The following is an 18975-nucleotide window of genomic DNA, read 5'->3' on the forward strand; positions in this document are numbered from 1 at the left end:
ACAGGATGCACCGGAGGTCAATTTCGAGTCACACAGCAATAGGTCTGAATATTTATGTAAATAAGGTATCTGTATTTTATTTTTAATACATTTGCAAACATTTCTAAAAACCTATTTTTGTCATTATTTTTAGGATATTGTGTGCAGATCAATGAGGGGAAAACAATATTTAATCCATTTTAGAACAAGGCTGTAACAAAATGTGGATTTTATTTATTTAACCTTTATTTAACTAGGCAAGTCAGTTAAAAACAAATTCTAATTTTCAATGACGGCCTAGGAACCGTGGGTTAACTGCCTGTTCAGGGGCAGAACGACAGATTTGTACCTTGTCCGCTCGGGGATTTGAACTTGAAACCTTTCGGTTACTAGTCCAACGCTCTAACCACTAGGCCACCCTGCCCTGAACAGATAAAGTCAAAAGGGTCTGAATACTTTCTGAAGGCATTGTATATTTTATTGGCCATCCTTAATATGCACAGTGGTTGGCATTTAAACCCTGCCAACTCTGTATACCAGGGTTCAGGTGTAGTCTGATCTTAATGACACGGTCATGGTGAACAGACCCATACCCATATGAGTGATGCTGTGTCTCCGCAGGTGGTGGCGCTCATAAAACCTCTTGTCACACATGGTGCAAGCGAACGGCTTCACCGCTGTACACAGAGAAAATAGTGTTTTTAAAGTCTCTCTCCATCGACTTAAGTCTTCCAAAATTAAGCTTAGGCGTGTATACATTTACTTCTGATAAACCACTGATATCAATGGTGATGTGCTGGAATGGTTCTCGTATTGTACAGTTGCTGAAGTCGTAAATATGACACGAGTGCGTACAATGACATTTCATCTTGATGGCAAAGAACCAACGTTGCTAGATTGCTAACGTGGACAATGTGTCAACCCAGACATTATGGGCCAAACTAGCTACATTACTGTAAATGGCTTCGCTTTACCACATTTGGTCAAAAAGTGTCAAATACAGGGACGATATGTCGCAACTCAGAAATTCGGGTATTTTTATACTGGCCCAAGTTTCCCACCACTCCAACTTGGAGGGTGGTTCAAGTGGTTATTTCCGAGTTGGGAAGTCATATTCTTTTATTTCTAAGAGCAATCGAACGCACCATAACTTCCAGGTTATTCACCTTGAAGAATCCGATTACACTACCACCTCAATAGCTTGCGGTTGTTGGGGTATATTAAAAAATATATATAAAAGAAAGGTGTTGGCAAGTTGTGCGAATTAATGATGGCCAATAAGGATGAGGCAATTTTACTAGGTGTCACCCACAGAGCTGAGAATGCAAGAAATTGCACAGATGAGAAGTTCATTATATAATACCATGAACTTCACACCACATTTAGTATGATCAACAATATCCAAAGAACACTTATCAACATCCTGATTTCAAGCAGTAAGATTGGGAGGGGGGGTCAGATTGTAGCACAATAAAATTCTACAACCAATTGTTTTTCATCATAAACAAATTATGTTTTCTTAGCCATCCTTGAGTCGTGCAGTAGCTAGAATATAGGCAAAATCGTTCCAACCCTGTATACCAGAATGGACCCATACCCATATGAGTGACGCTGTGTCTCCGTAGATGGTCTCGCTGGAAAAACCTCTTGTCACACATGGTGCAAGCATACGGCTTCACCCCTATACACACACAGAACATCATATTATTTTTATGCCCCACTGTCCGTCAATTAAAGTCCTCCAAAATTAAGATGTATGCATTTACAGTTCATTCGGAAAGTATTCAGACCCCTTGTCTTTTTCCACATTGTTACATTACAGCCTTATTATAGATTTTTTTATATCCCTCAATCGACACACAATACCTCATAATGACAAATAAAAAAAAAAAGGTTTTTAGAAATGTTTGCAAATGTGTTAAGAAAAAACTGAAATATGACATTTACGTAAGTATTCAGACCCTTTACTCAGTACTTTGTTGAAGCACCTTTGGCAGCGATTACAGCCAAGTCTTCTTAGGCGTGATGCAACAAGCTTGGAACATCTGTATTTGGAGAGTTTCTCCCATTCTTCTCTGCATATCTTCTCAAGTTCTGTCAGGTTGGATGGGGAGCGATGCTGCACAGCTATTTTCAGGTCTCTACAGATATGTTAGATCGGAGAGACCTGCTAGTCTCTCAGTCCCTGCCACTGAAAAACATCCCCACAGCATGATGCTGCCACCACCACCACCATGCTTCACCGTAGGGATGGTGCCAGGTTTCCTCCAGACGTGACACTTGGCATTCAGGACAAAAGGGTTCAATCTTGGTTTCATCAGACTAGTAAATCTTGTTTCTCCTTTAGCTGCCTTTTGGCAAACTCCAAGTGGGCTGTCACGTGCCTTTTACCGAGTGGCTTCGTTTGGCCACTACCATAAAGACCTGATTGGTGGAGTGCTGCAGAGATGGTTGCCCTTCTGGAAGGTTCTCCCATCTGCACAGAGGAAATCTGGAGCTCTGTCAGAGTGACCATTGGGTTCTTGGTCACCTCCCTGACCAAGGCTCTTCTCCCCAGATTGCTCAGTTTGGATGGTCGTACAGCTCTAGGAAGAGTCTTGGTGGATCCAAACTTCTTCCATTTAAGAATGATGGCAGCCACTGTGTTCTTGGGGACCTTCAATGATGCAGAGATGTTTTGGTACCCAACCCCAGATCTGTGGCTTGACACAATCCTGTCTGAGCTCCATAGACAATTCCTTTTGCTCTGACATGCACTGTCAACTGTGGGACCTTATAGACAGGTGTGCACCTTTCCAAATCCTGTCCAATTGAACTTACCACAGGTGGACTCGAATCAAGTTGTAGAAACATCAAGGATGATGAATGGAAACAGGATGCACCTGCGCTCAATTTCAAGTCTCATAGCAAAAGGTCTGAATACCTATGTAAATAAGAATAATAAATATCTGAAACCTGTTTATACTTTGTCCGTACAGGGTATTGTGTGTAGATTGATGAGGAAATGTTTATATTTAATCAATTTTAGAATAAACCTGTAACGTAACAAAATGTCAAGGGATCTGAATAGTTTCCGAATGCACTGTATACTTATAATAAATATCTTATAAAAACACTGATGTCGATCCACACAACTTCCCGGGTATTGGCAGTTTAGAATCTGATTACACTACCACCTCAATAGCTTGCGGTTGTTGGGGTTCATCAAAAAGGTGTTGACAAGGTGTGCAAAATTTAGGATTGGCCATTCGTTTATGATGAACCACAATTTGACAAGGCGTCCATCCACAGAATGTAAGAAATTGCACTTCATGATCTCATACAACACAGATTAAGGGATTATATTATCTGGTGGTAGTTCTAGGCCTTCTTAAAGTGCTTAAATTTAGGAAGTTGCGAAAATAAAGTGGTTTTCTAGTGGCGGCTTATGACCTAGTTCTACTGGGAACGTCGCAAGTACAACATAGCAATGATGCAATACAACACTTTATCAAAGGCGTTAACTTGCAAAGGACTGCAAATCACGATAATTATTGATCAAAGTCCTAAATCGTTATTGAATGTGTGCCTGCAATTTTTTTTTTACTAACATCCTTAACTAGCTTCTATATGTGAGAAGGGTACGGTGAGTGGACCCATACCCGTGGGAGCGCTGAACAAACCTCATGTTACACACGGTGCAAGCATAAGGTTTTACACCTAACCCCACAGAGCATCAATATATTATTTTAATGCCTCTAATTTTTTAGGTTTAGTTATATGTATATACTTGGATGGTAAATCAAATTGGTAGTTAACTACTAATTTCAATACTAGCCACAACGTAATAGGTATTCACAAAACTCTTTCAAATGTTACCCCCAATGAAGTGAGAGATTTTTTTATGCCCCCCCCCCTCCCCATCTCATGTTTTAGTCCACAACCATAACACATCACATGAGCTGATGATGTCACCCAGTGGCAAAACTAACCCATTCTCATCTTAACAGAATTAAAATTAAGAACTTTTTGGGGATATTAAAACAATATTTTTTTTGTGCATGACTAATTCATAAATCCTGCCAACCCTGTATACTAGGGTTTAATTACAGGGAAAAGGTGAGAGGGTGCATACCCATATGAGTGAGGCTGTGTCTTGCCAGGTGGTAGCGCTGGAAGAACCTCTTGTCACACATGGTGCAACCAAATGGCTTCACCCCTACACACACACACACACACACAGAGCACCAACTTCAGTATAAAAAAGTTCAACTGCCAAAAATGATCAATCTTAAAGGAATAATCCACTCAAATCTTTTGTTATTTTGTTCATTTTTTTCATTAGTGCACTGATGGTCCAAAAATGTTTTGCATTTCAGCAATCAAGTTCCGATATAGGACTTTCAAGAACGAAATGATCACTTTCCACATCATGAAGAAGTGTTTCGCATCACCATGTTGATGTGGCACGTGACAAATAGCTTTTTGAAAGACCTATATCTTGAAAACTTGATCGCTGACAAGCGAAACATTTTGGGACTATATCAACAGTGGACGAACGGAGAAAAAAAGACCAAAAGATTTGAGTGGATTATTTCTTTACCTTTAGTGCAGCTAAATAAGCTTAGCGCAGTTTGTCTTGTTCACCAGACAATTTTATTTAACAGAAAATCGTGTTACAGCAGTTGGTCAAAAAGGTACAATCTACTAATCCAATTGGGACTCGATTTTAGCGCCCAATGAGTATTAGGCAGTTAATGTTCAAAAGGGCAATGCTAAGAAAAGGCAATGCTCTAATACACCACCATAATACAAGGCAAAATCACTGTTGTAGCCTAAGCGTGGCTACTAGCTACCGATGATTCCAATCGTTTACCTAATAACAATTGCAATTTTGCGGAGTTCGGTTAGAATTTGGGGTGAAAATGACAGTGGACACATGGCTTCACATCATGCTGTTCATATGAACATTAGATGTGAACATTTTAAGCAGTTGGTACATATTTAAACATAACACATTGACACAACCATGTGATTTTTGGCATGCTATTGTGACGTCTCAAACGCCTGAAGCGGTCTGGTTCACCTGCTATTCTAAACGCCATCAAAGATGGCTTCCATAGGACATTTTTGGAAATACAGTCAGCCTGAAGTTGTGGCTCTTCGCCAGACCTCAAGCTCAATTCCAACATGGGGGTTCAAAGGTTTTAAAATCGGAACTGGGACATCGATTTACAAATGTTTTGCAATGATTTGGGGGTTTGATTCAAATCTATCAGTCCTCTAAACTGGTTAGCTTGGAAATCTTTTGCCTACATAAAACAATATTCAAGATCTTTCTCTAAGATCTGACAGGAATCAAGGCTAAGTATTGGTAGTGCTGTGCTGGGACAATAGTCTGATTTTGAAATAAAATGCCTTTAACAATACAAACTCGAGTTTGATGCAGTCATATGTATGAATTCAATTCCATTATACCCCAACATGACACCGACAACTCATGTAACCACACATTGCAGTGGGGCTCATGCATGACATTTGCAATGTCAGATTGAAGCGAGAGGGAGATTTAAAGTGAGGACACATACCCGTATGAGTGAGGCTGTGTCTCTCCAGTTGGTAACGCTGAATAAACCTCATGTCACACATGGAACAAGCATATGGCTTCACTCCTAAACACACACACACAGAGCAGACAGATATTAGCCATCTTTGTCAGTTTTAAAATATGCATTCCCTGATTTAAAAAAAAAAAAAAAATCTAGACATTAACATGCTGGATTTCCTGTCTACAACTTAAATAATTGTATAAAATCACTTCGAGGGGAACTAATGGAAAAAAACAAATTGTGCAACTACCCTTAAGAGTACTTGCAATTACATTTCTCAAATCATACAATGCCTTTCTCTAAAGCTAAAAAAAACATCACTTAAATTAATCTCATCTGGTGATAAATCACTCCCCTTATTAAAAATACGAGTCAATTATATGAGAAACTTCGTTAGGAGATCACTGACTAGAAAAAACCTGGATGTATAAAACACAACACACCACTCTTAATATTTGATAACATGGAGATTGAGATTGCTCTTTCCAGTGGACAGTAGTTTCCAACAAAGCCTCTTCATTCCATTCACTTTGAGATTAAGAAGGGGTTACCAACACAAGGACAACCAACACTGAATACCCTGTATAATTGAATATCCAGAGTGCTAAAAAAAAAAAAAAAGTGGCCTAACCCTACAAATACGTTTTGTCAGAACATTTGACAATGCTGTTGGGGACTTAACATGTACATTCAACTGAATAATGTTGCGTCACTAGCTCCAGTGAGGTAGCAGTGAGCAGACGCCATACCCGTATGAGTGAGGCTGTGTCTCGATAGGTGGTAACGCTGGTAGAACCTCATGTCACACATGGAGCAAGCGTACGGCTTCACCCCTACACACACACAGATCACCAGTCATGTCAGTATATAAGGCTTGTTAAGAGCATCATGCATATATTAACTGGGTTTGTATTGTGCCAGACACAAACATATGGACAAACATTTTTGAAAACTCAGTGGCCTATTTTAAAAGTAGTGGCAGCGGTGGAACGTGTCCATAACATTGCAAAACTAATTAAAGCTGTTCCTATAGAGCTTCTTGGAGTCCATCTGCAATATTTCGTCGTTTGTACGAATCCAAACTCGATGGTCTTACGTAAAATTATTTCACTGGAGTACCTAAATATGTGAGATGGGTACGGTGAGCGGACCCATACCCGTATGTTTGAGGCTGTGTCTTGCCAGGTGGTAACGCTGGAAAAATCTTTGATCACACATGGAGCAAGCGTATGGCTTCACCCCTATACACACAGAGCACCAACTTTAGAGAAGTCTGCCTCTTGCCCTATGTTTAAGTAGTCCTGAACACTCATCGAAGAAAGCCTGATGCACCAGAACACGGGCAGCAATTAAAATGATCTGAGACGTCACAATAGCCATGCAAAGCTTACACTGAGACATTCCATTATTCAACAGTTGATTCGGGAAAGTATTCAGACCCCTTGACTTCATCCAGATTTTGTTAAAGTTAGCTTTATTCTAAAAATGGATTAAATCATTTTTTCACCTCATTAAACTACACACAATAACATAGCAAAAACAGGGTTAGAACGTTTTGCTAATTTATTACAAATAAAACACTGAAATATTACATTTACATAAGTAATCAGACCCTTTACTCTGTACTTTGTGGAAGCACCGTCAGCAGCGATTACAGCCTCGAGTTTTCTTGCGTATGTCGCTACAAGCTGGGCACACATGTATTTGGGGAGTTTCTCCCATCCTTCTCTGCAGATCCTCTCAAACTCTGTCAGGTTGGATGGGGAGAGTTGCTGCCCAGCTATTTCCAGGTCTCTCCATAGATGTTCGATCGGGTTCTGGGCTCTGGCTGGTACCCCCAATGGACATTCAGAGACTTGTCCCGAAGTCACTCCAGCATCGTTTTGGCTATGTGCCTAGGGTCATTGTCCTGTTGGAAGGTGAACCTTCACCCCATTCCGAGGTCCTCTGGAGCACGTTGTCATCAAATATGAGAAACTTGGTTAGAGACCACTGACTAGAAAAAACAGATGTATAAAACACATTAACACACCACTCTCTAATATTTTATAATTCTTTCCCTTGAGCCTGACTAGTCTTCCAGTCCCTGCCACTGAAAAAGATCCCCAGAGCAGAATGCTGCCACTATGCTTCACCGTAAGGATGGTGCCAGGTTTCCTCCAGACGTGACTCTTGGTATTCAGGCCAAAAAGTTACATTGGTTTCATCAGACCAGAGAATCTTGCTTCTTGGGGTCGGAGTCCTTTACGTGCCTTTTGGCAAACTCCAGGCTGGCTGTCACATGCCTTTTACTGAAGAGTGGCTTCCGTCTTGCCACTACCATAGAGGCCTGATTGGTGGAGTGCAGCAGATATGGTTGTCCTTCCGCCGATTCCGCAGTTTGGCCAGGCAGCCAGCATTAGGAAGAGTCTTGGTGGTTCTAAACTTCTTCCATTGAAGAATGATGGCGGCCACTGTGTTCTTGGGGAGCTTCAATGCTCCAGAAATGTTTTGGTACCCATCCCCAGATCTGTGCCTCGACACAATCCTGTCTCGGAGCTCAACGGACAATTCCTTTGACCTCATGGCCTGGTTTTTCCTCTGACATGCACTGTCAACTGTGGGACCATCTATAGACAGGTGTGTGCCTTTCCAAATGTCCAATTGAACTTACCACAGGTGGACTCAAATCAAGTTGTAGAAACATCAAGGATGATCAATGGAAACAAGATACACCAGAGCTCAAATTCGAGTGTCATAGCAAAGGGTATGAATATCTATGTAAATAAGGTATGCCTGTTCTTTAATTTTAATACATTTGCAAAAATGTCTAAAACACAGTTTTCAATGTGTAATTATGGTAGTGTGTAGATTGACGAGGGAAAAAAATATTTGATCAATTTTAGAACAAGGCTGTAGCATAACAAAATGTGGAAAAGTGAAGGGGTCTGAATACTTTCTGAATGCACTCAAAATATTTTAAAAGGGCTATAATGTAATTAAAAACAATTACCAGCATAACTCAGTCATTTGAGTATACAAATATAGCTTATTAATGCACTATCCTACTAAAGGGTTGGTTTGGCAATTTACCAAGACACTGAAATTGCCAAGATAGTGAATCCAGAGATATTAATTGAAAGCCACAAATTGTTAGGCGGTTCTAAAACCCTAGTTTGTTGTGAAGTACAACATAAGGAACCTGTGTATTGGTGCTTAAGTGCAGCATCAGTGTTTATAGCCCATTGTTAAGAGGGGTACGGTGTGCGAACCAGTACCCGTATGAGTGAGGCTGTGTCTCGCCAGGTGGTAACGCTGGAAGAATCTCATGTCACACATGTTGCAAGCAAACGGCTTCACCCCTATGCACACAGAGTATCAATATATTAGCTAGTGTTCCTATTGCATAAAGTGGAACACAAAACAATACCCAACTCCCAAACTATAACCATATACATTTCACACAAATGTAAGGACTGATTAGTTCTAGTACTAGAGGTCAAATGTTTGTTGCCATGTCTTAACCCCTGGGGACAAACACTCCAGTGTGCATTTAAGGTTAAAACAAGAAAATGTTTTATGCCCAATCAAATTCAATTTGGGTTCAATGGCAACAATTGGGAATTAACTACAGAAATGTTAGCTGGCAAAGTGTAAGAGAGGAAACCCTTCACTGACATCAAAATAAGTTTTTACCTAAAACAAAATTGTCATCAGTAATAATCTGTACCAACTTCAAGCCATTATCAATTACAATAACTAGCCATGAACTACGACCAGTAAGTAAGGCTTGGACATCAAGAGACCATTCCCTCTGTTGGCAAGAGACTGACTTTTGCCCCATGAGTCTGATAGTTTTAAACAATTTAAATACATATACAGTGCCTTCAGAAAGTATTCACAGCCCTGGACTTTTTCCACATTTTGTTGCGTTACAGCTTTAATTTAAGATGGATCAAATAGAGATTGCGTTTTTACTGGCCTACACACAATACCCCCATAATGCCAAAGTGGAATGATGTTTTAGGATTTTTTATATATACACATTGATTAAAAATGTAAATCTGAAATGTCTTGAATCAGTAAATATTCAACCCCTTTTATGGCAAGCCTAAAAATGTGCTTAATTAAGAAGTCACATAAGTTGCATCTTTGTACCCCACACATACAGATAATTGTAAGGTCCCTCAGTCAAGCAGTGAATTTCAAACACAGATTCAACCACAAAGACCAGGGAGGTTTTCCAATGCCTCACAAAGGGCACCTATTGGCAGATGGGTTAAAAAAAATAATTTGATAAATAAAATAAAAAAACACATTACATTTCCTGAGTGGCGCAGCAGTCTAATGCACAGGCATCTCAGTGCTTGAGGCGTCACTAGACACCCCGGTTCGAATCCAGGCTGTATCACAACCGGCTGTGATTGGGAGTCCCATAGGATAGCGCACAATTGGCTCAGCATCATCCGGGCCCAGTGTAGGCAGTCATTGTAAATAAGAATTTGTTCTTAAATGACTTGCCTAGTTAAATTAAAACAGTTACACTTTGGATGGTGTAGCAATACACCCAGTCACTATAAAAGATAGACATCCTTCCTAACTCAATTGCTGGAGAGGAAAGAAACCACTCAGGGATTTCACCATGCTGCCAATGGTAACTTTAAAACAGCTTGGAGAATACTGAGGATGGATCAACATTGTAGCTACTCCACAATACTAACCTAAATGACAGAGTGAAAAGGAAGCATGTACAGAAAAAAATATTCCAAAACATGCATCCTGTTTGCAATAAGGCACCAAAGTAAAACTGCAAAAAATGTGGCAAAGAAATGTACTTTAAAGTCCTGAATAAATAGTGTTCTGTTAGGACAAATCCAACAACACATCACTGATTACCACAACCCATATTTTCCAGCATTGCGGTGGCTGCATCATGTTATGGGTATGCTTGTCATCGGCAAGGACTAGAGATTAGGGAGGGTATGGCCGGTAGGGATATCCTTGTCTCATTGCGCACCAGCGACTCCTGTGGCGGGCCGGGCGCAGTGTGCGCTAACCAAGGTTGCCAGGCGCACAGTGTTTCCTCCGACACATTGGTGCGGCTGGCGTCCGGGTTGGATGCGCGCTGTGTTAAGAAGCAGTATGGCTTGGTTGGGTTGTGTATTGGAGGACGCATGACTTTCGACCTTAGTCTCTCCCGAGACCGTACAGGAAGGAGTTGTAGCGATGAGACAAGGTAGTAGCTACTAACAATTGGATACCACGAAAAAGGGGGAGAAAAAGCGGGTAAAGAAAATGCTAAAAAATAAAACTGTACTGTAGGAATGGCATTTGTGCTGTAGGCTACAGGCCCAAAACATTATCGCTGCATATTAGCTTTGCTTGAATTGCCCTAAATGCATTCTTGTTCTTCTCACACCACTTTTTAATTATATTTCAACATTTGAGGTAGGCAATATGATCACACCGGTAATAGACCAGTTAATGTATTACTGGTGAGGCATAGCTAAGTGTGATTACTACAGGTATGATTACAACCTCTGATGGGTTTAGAGCAGGGCTGCGCAACCCTGCTCCTGGAGAGCTACCCTCTTGTAGGTTCACACTCCAACCCTGGGTATAACCAACCTGATACAGCACATCAACTAGCTAATTATTAGATTCAGGTGCGCTAGATGAGGGACAGAGTGAAAACCTACAGGATGGTAGCTCTCCAGGAGCAGGGTTGGACAGCCCTGGTTTAGAGCTGGAGGTAGTCACCCCATACAAGTACTTGGACAGTGTACCGTCTAGCCATACTCCCTTCTCTCAGCACATATCAAAGCTGCAGGCTAAAGTTAAATCTAGACTTGGTTTCCTCTATCGTAGTCGCTCCTCTTTCACGCCAGCTGCCAAACTAACCCTGATTCAGATGACCATCCTACCCATGCAAGATTATGGAGACGTAATTTATAGATCGGCAGGTACGGGTGTTCGAGTGGCTAGATGTTCTTTACCATTCAGCCATCAGATGTGCCACCAATGCTCCTTCTAAGACACGTCACTTCACCCCTCTGTAAACTGGTCATCTCTGTATGCCCGTCAATGCTTATTTATAAAACCCTCTTATCTAAGATATCTACTGCAGCCCTCATCCTCCACCTACAACACCCGTCCTGCCAGTCACATTCTGTTAAAGGTCCCCAAAGCGCACACATCCCTGGGTCGCTCCTGTTTTTAGTTCGCTGCAGCTAGCAACTGGAACGAGTTGCAACAAACACTCAAACTGGACAGTTTTATTTCAATCTCTTCTTAAATAATTTTTTTTTTTTTTAAAAAGACTCAACCATGGACACTCTTACTGACAGTTGTGGCTGCTTCAAGTGATGTATTGTTGTCTCTACCTTCTTGCCCTTTGTACTGTTGTTTATGCCCAATAATGTTTGTACCATGTTCTGTTGCTACCATGCTGTGTTGTCATGTGTTGCTGCCACCATGTTGTGTTGTCATGTGTTGCTGCCACCATGTTGTGCTGTCATGTGTTGCTGCCATGCTATGTTGTTGTCTTAGGTATCTCTTTATGTAGTGCTGTGGTGTCTCTTGTTGAAATGCGTGTTCCGTCCTATATTTTTAATGCAAGCCCCCATTCCCGCAGGCGGCCATTTGCCTTTTGGTAGGCCGTTATTGTAAATATGATTTTGTTCTTAACTGACTTGCCTAGTTAAATAAAGGTTCAATTTTAAAAAGTGAAACAACATTTAAATAATTTGCTTTATATTTGTATTTCGCTGGGCTGATGGAGCCAGACTCAGCAGAGGGAAGAGGGCAGCAGACTAACGGTCCGCCTCTCAACATCCCTCCACTCTCTCTTTCCTCCCCTGACACTGACCAAAGAAACGTTCTTCCAGCTGATGGTGAAACTCGAGCTGCACCGCATTGTTTCTACCTCATGCAAAAATGTATGCCGTAACGACAAATAGAAAGTGTTGACAGTGCTAAGGAAAAACGTAAACATGAACTCACTGATAAACAGCAGCGCTTTAATATAGACATTGACAGGCTCTCTCTAGTCATGGTTTTAAAAGTTCAGAATGGGACATGTCTCCTACTCGGCGTGCAAGGCCGCTGAATCGGGTGCATCTACTGCCAACAGTGCGAGATGAAGTCAAATAATTGGAACGCAAAGGCTTATCGTACAGAAATGTTTGGCGATCGAACAGTTGGTTTGGCGATCAGAACATTCACCCTCTAGGAACTGTTCGGAGTGGCCGAGTTACAGCTCTATATAAAATTGTCTTGCAAATCTATGGCAAGACTTAAATGGATGCCTAGCAATGACCAACACCCAATTTGACAAAGATTTAAATGAAGAAATGTGCAAATATTGTACAATCCAGGTGTACAAAGCTCTTAGAGACTTACCCAGAAAGGCTCACAGCTATAATCACTGCAAAAGGTGATTCTAACATGTATTGACTCAGGAGTGTGAATACTTATGTAAATAAGATATTTCTGTATTTCAGATTCAATACATTTGTAAACATTTCTAAAAACATGTATTTTGTGTAGATGGGTGAGAGGGGAAAAAAATGTAATCCATTTTGAATTTAGGCCACAACAATGTGGAATAAGTCAACGGGTATGAATACTTTCTGAAGGCACAGTAACTGTATATTAAGTTTGCATTTCTACCTATATGAAGGCCACATGGTTTTTGTCCGAGCATAAAGATCTTTGTCACATCCTGAGCTCTCCCGAAGCTGGCCAACTGCCATGCGGTCTTTTTGATTTGACACTCAATACATTTCTACTGCGAGGCTGCTCTATGACAAACAGGAGTAAAATGGCTCGCTTGTTTTATGTGAGATGGGTACGGAAAGAGGACTCATACCCGTATGAGTGAGGCTGTGTCTCTCCAGGTGGTAACGCTGGAAAAACCTCATGTCACACATGGAACAAGCGTACGGCTTCACCCCTATACACACAGAGCATACAAATATTAGCTATTCAATCTGCACAGAATTTTTTTTTAAGAAAAAAAAAAGGATGTATTCCAAATTGCAAACTGTCCACTCAAATGAATGAGTAGGATTATTGGTTATATTTACAAGGATAAACATATGGCCAAATGATGAACACACCCATAATACTTGACTATGATCCGAATGCATCTTGCTTTTGGTCAAATGAGAATTTCACAAATATCAGATAACAAAAAAATCTAAAGCAAATAGTTTTCACGGTAAATTAAAAATGCAAACGTGTAAAGCAGTGTTTTATTTTCCAATATAGGAGAAGCTATAGACCACTCTTCAAATGGTCTACTTACCAACATTACAAAATGTCTCAGAAAATCATAGTCGCTTGATGTCCATGCAGTAAATTCTATTCAAAATATCATACTGCATACAAAAAGCTACTGCTAAACTAGCAACACCTTCACCTACTAAAAGCAACATTTTCCTAAAACTGTGACCTTTGTGCAGCCTCCTATGGCCAATCTATAAACATTTGTACCAAATAGATCTTTCATTTGTACTCTCATTGGTGTTGGGGGACCCATTTGTACATTTGTGATAACCCTCTCCTTCACATAGTTGAGGTGAAAGGAATGTTGAGCTTTGTTGGAAATTACTGTCCAAATGACAAAAGAACACTGAAAACCCTGTACACTTGGGTTCCGGTGCAGCACTACAGGTGTAGCCTGTTTAGTGAGAGATGGGTACGGTAAGAGGACGCATACCCGTGTGAATGAGGCTGTGTCTCTCCAGGTGGTAACGCTGAATAAACCTCATGTCACATATGCCACAAGCATACGGCTTCTCCCCTAAACCGAAGAGTACCAGTTTTAGTGAAAGGTCCCCACAGAGAACACCAAAAACTGTGAATGAAAATCTGACACTAGACAATCTCTTTTTGGAGGCCATCTCAAGATTAAAATCACTGGTCACTTAATTCAAACGCGTGTTTCTGCTGGCCTTATGTATTTTCGTACTGTATTAGCTAAGCATGTTAAACATCTCCCTAACTGGTAATGGAAAACTTCCAGTAGTAGGCCATTGTGGTTGGGACACATACCTGTATGAATGAGGATGTGTCTCTTCAGGTGATATCCACTCCTAAATGCTCCGTAACAGTGATCACAGATGAAGTTTTTCTGCACTTTGGATATTGGACAGTTACCATTCTCGTCCACAACAACCACCTAGGCAGGATATGACAGAATAGTGGCTCAGAATACAATTGTAGGCCTAAATACAACATACAGAAGAAGAAAAAAAAATTGCAAATGTACACATCTACTAAATCACCACAACAAGCATGTTGTATAGAAGGAAACATATGATACAATCATTTTAGTATGAGAAAAGCCAGTGCTGACAAAGGCTGAATTAAATGAAGGTAGTACAGGATTAAAACAATGTTTTGGCCATTTAAAGCAAAACCTAGAGAAGGGTTAACCCCCTCCCACATGTTACTGCTCCCCCCTCAAACACAATAACAGTTATTGTGTTCCCCTCCCCCCTCTTTCCTCTCCAGAGAACCCCACCCCCTCCACATCTCATCTGCACTCCTCCCCCCACACAAAATGTGCAAACTCAAAGGCACCAACTCAGCGAGAGACAAAAAAAGTCAGTCACACACACACAGAAGCACAAAGCGAGCCAAACACCCACAAACACACCTTCAGACCGTTTTTATAACACAATCTCTCCTAAACACACGGAGGCTGTTTTGCTTTAAAATTCAGAGACACTGACCTTCCCTCCCCTCCCGTCTTGCTCTCTCACTTTACAGGGCGTTCCTGACTTCCTGTTCTTCTTTTTCAGCTGCATGTCCTCGTTGGCCCTCATCTCCTTCTCGTCCAGCAGGCGGGGGGCGTGGAAGTCAGCCTCCTTCCGGATAAGCTGGGGAGCACATACAAGAGGGAGAGGAGCCTGTGAATCAGCCTTCCCGGTGGAGATGGTATGAAGCTTAAAATGAGAAATGACCTTACAGATAAGGCCTACATTTCAAGACAGAAACAAAACAAGAACAGAATGCAAGGAATGTTTTCTAAATGTGTGAAATTTAAACATGAACCACAGGAGATTTTAGAATCGTTTAGATGATTATGCTGGGAAAACGAATAATAATGAACAGTAAAAAATAAAATAAAAACATTGGCAAAAGAGAAATACAGAAGGTAACCTATGACTACTTTTAAATGGTGTATATATTCTGGCAGCCTCTTTAAATCATTAATGAAGACTTATTTAGGCATATTAGCAGGCCACAGTAAGTTACTTCTGAGACCTAGCCAATGGGAAATATATCAATTTCTAATTTGTTGTTCTTTCAGTGGGTGACAATGATAAACAACAAAGTTCCCTAATCCCCCTCTGCATTTCCCCAGCTCCTCCTAACCAGGGGTGGGCAGCTCATTCCAGATGGCAGGATCATGTGGCTCTGAGGACCGCGGTCTAAACCATCCCTCTGGGGTGGTGGACCATGGCCGAGTGGAGCCATCATCTTCTTGGGCGGACCGGCCATGGAGCTGGCCTGCATCAGGGCCATACTGGAGAGAACAGCCTCACAGCCAAGCAACCCCGCCTAGGAACAGAACCGAGCCCGAGTCAGGGAAATCTAGTACCAATCAGACATTTTGAAAAATATATAAAACAGAACCAGTCTGGGTGTAGAGGAGCTAAACAAATGAGAAGACAAACACGCAGACTGTCAGAGGCCAAGTTACAGTTACACAAGAAACAGTATGAAACCCAATGATAAAAATTAAAATCAAGCACTTTACATTTTATGACGACCACATCCTGAGTGACAAAAGATACTGTATAATGTTGCCCAATAGTAGGCATGTTGTTTGTAGCCATTTTATATATTTTTTTGTTGGAAAACTAACCCATTTCATATGGTCGCGGACTGAGCTGCTGGGCAGGTGTGACATTGCAGTGGGAACGGTGTATGTGAGGGTGGGGATGGGGGCGGGGACAAGGTCATCCAGGGATCCGTCAATCAGGATGGTCAGTCTGACGGGGGGCCACACCCACCACACTCATCTAGCACTAAAACTGAGGAAGAGGAGGATGTGGACAATACATAAAAATACATTCAATAATAATGAAATGATTTTTAAAAACAATAAAACCAGCAATGAGTCACAGATTGTAACTGCACCAACCACACAAAACCCAATTATAACTCAAAAACTAGCATCTCCATAATAACTGTAGAAGGTCATTTGGTTTACTCCTTGTTTGTCACTGTCATCAGGTCACTTTGCTAGCTATGAAATATGATCCTGAAAGAGCTGCGCCTACAAGCCCTGAACACGGGTCACATTAATACAACACATCTAGCTAATATCCAAAATGGGATGGTCAAGCAATTCAGTAAGGGACCCAATTCCAATTGTGTACATAATCATATAGCAAACAGGTGTAAAAACTATAAACAGTATAGCTAGCTACCATGAATTTGGGACAAAACGCTAATACTGTAGATAGGTTAACCTGACTACCATGATTAAGAATAGCCATACAGCTGAAAAACATTTTACTAATTAAACCAATGGCACCAACATTGGCAAGTTAATGGCTATAGCCAGAGCCATGCATTTAGATATTCCTGATTTAAAAAGTTGACCTAACTCTCACTAGCTAAATATATGCAATGTAATAACAATAGTCAAATAATATGGCTTTGGCTAAATAATGATCCAGGGAAAGTCGAAAGCTATCTTTTAGCAACCCCATAGCTAGCTAACATTATTACATGCAGCTAGCAGCAACATTGATACACTAATGTCTAGTTATCGTTGCAAATATGAGCAGTTTTCCCTGGATGCAGCTAGCTACTGACTAACTTCGTAATTGGCGAAGTTAACGAAATAACTAGCTAGTGTGGGAAGGCAATGGACAATCAAGTAGTAATATACAGTGAAACACATTTAATAAAACGTAGCTGGTTAGCTAAAGTCTGCTAGCTAGCCTGCAATGGTAGAAATACTAACGTTAGCTACTTGAAGTTACATTTAAATGGCATAACCCAACAATTAAAATGATTATCTCGTAATCTTATGATCATTTAAAATTTATTGCACTAATCGCTCAGGTTAAGAGTCTGCTAGTTACAAAATTGTTAATGTATTCATAGCCTCTCGATGATTTGTATCAGAGTTAACTAGCCGCTAGCCAAAACAGAAACAGATAGCTAGCTAATAACGACGTAGCTAACGTTAGCTAGTAGTGGCTTCCACGTAAATCATCACATTTTACTAACTTCAGTTGCCACCCATCAACAAATCTAAATATAATTTTATCTTTAGGCAATTTCGATATGATTAGATCCGGATAAATACAGCCAACTATATAAAACAAGTTTGAGGATTGCGATCAGATTAGCCACAAAACGACTAAGCAGCTAGTACAGCAAGATTTCCCGATAAAGACATTCATTCGTGATGGTCGATGCGTACTCCCCCTCCCCTGTTGTCAAGCTAACAAGTCGTGTCAGTCACTGCTTTTTTGCTTAGAGACGGAGGCCGAATCTGTCAAATATCGCCTGATACACGACTAAACATACAACAAGTGAAACCATTTGTGATATTCAAACGTCGTTTTTTGGTGTTTACCTTTAAATTTTCCTCGTTTGTCGTGTTTCGACGCCCGTGGCCTGAGTTCCAATTTCTTTCAATTTACAAACACAGGAAACGCCACCGGATGTGCTCCCCGAGGAGAACCCTGCCATGTGATTGGAGAAAATGGGTATATACGTCTGCCATGTTGGAAGGTGAAAACGTTACTCCATTTTAGTTCGGATCAATTAGTAGCCTGAACCACGTATAATTTCAGTTTAGAAAGACGTATCTTTTCCCTGACAGTGCCTGTATTTATACACGTAGATGTTCAGCCTTCCCCCTAAAAAAAAACACCAGCAAGGATTTTGTCTGAATAATCTCTCAATCTGTTGGTCAGATGCACACAGTCCATTCGAGTGTAAATTGAATTACAATTACAGCAAAAACATAAACGCAAAAATCTTAAGTGTTAGTCCCATGTTTCATGAGCTGAAATATTTCCATACATACAAAAAGCTTATTTTTCAAAAATGTTGTGAACAAATGGGTTGTTAGTGAGCGTTTCTCCTTTGCCAAGATAATCCATCCACCTGACAGGTACCAAGAAGCTGATTAAAGAGCATGATCATTACACAGGTGCACCTTGTGCTGAGGACAATAAAAAGCCACTTTAAAATGTGCAATTTTGCTGTACAACACAATGCCAGAGATGTCTCAAGCATTGAGGGACTAATATATTGTACAATTGGCATGCTGACCGCAGGAATGTCCACCAGAGCGGTTGCCAGAGAATTTAATATTAGTTTCTCCACCACCAGAGACCACTAATGTCGCTTTAGAGAATTTGGCAGTACATCCAACGAGCCTCACAAC

The 18975-nt window shown here is 40.8% G+C and overlaps 1 protein-coding gene across 50 annotated transcripts in view; it reads right to left on the reverse strand.

Moving 5' to 3' along the window:
* LOC118388658 (gastrula zinc finger protein XlCGF57.1-like) overlaps positions 1–18442 on the reverse strand; it is a 31966-nt gene extending 13524 nt beyond the window's left edge. For 2 of the 50 annotated variants that reach the window (XM_035777948.2, XM_035777946.2), the window contains exons 1-14: positions 18157–18426; positions 16426–16594; positions 15933–16118; positions 15287–15433; positions 14604–14730; positions 14269–14352; positions 13417–13500; positions 8825–8908; positions 6725–6808; positions 6317–6400; positions 5547–5630; positions 4094–4177; positions 1577–1660; positions 573–656 (exon numbers count right to left, since the gene is read on the reverse strand). In XM_035777948.2, the coding sequence (XP_035633841.1) occupies positions 573–656; positions 1577–1660; positions 4094–4177; positions 5547–5630; positions 6317–6400; positions 6725–6808; positions 8825–8908; positions 13417–13500; positions 14269–14352; positions 14604–14730; positions 15287–15433; positions 15933–16118; positions 16426–16470 (1261 nt within the window). In that variant the 5' untranslated portion in view covers positions 16471–16594; positions 18157–18426. Of the gene's footprint in view, positions 1–572; positions 657–1576; positions 1661–4093; positions 4178–5546; positions 5631–6316; positions 6401–6724; positions 6809–8824; positions 8909–13416; positions 13501–14268; positions 14353–14603; positions 14731–15286; positions 15434–15932; positions 16119–16425; positions 16595–17804; positions 18018–18156 lie in introns of those variants that run through there. The other 48 variants (XM_035777950.2, XM_035777942.2, XM_035777939.2 and 45 more) reach the window with 47 other exon arrangements.
* Positions 18443–18975: the final 533 nt, after the last annotated feature.

This window comes from Oncorhynchus keta, chromosome 10 (assembly GCF_023373465.1).
Source record: "Oncorhynchus keta strain PuntledgeMale-10-30-2019 chromosome 10, Oket_V2, whole genome shotgun sequence".
Lineage (NCBI taxonomy): Eukaryota > Metazoa > Chordata > Actinopteri > Salmoniformes > Salmonidae > Oncorhynchus > Oncorhynchus keta.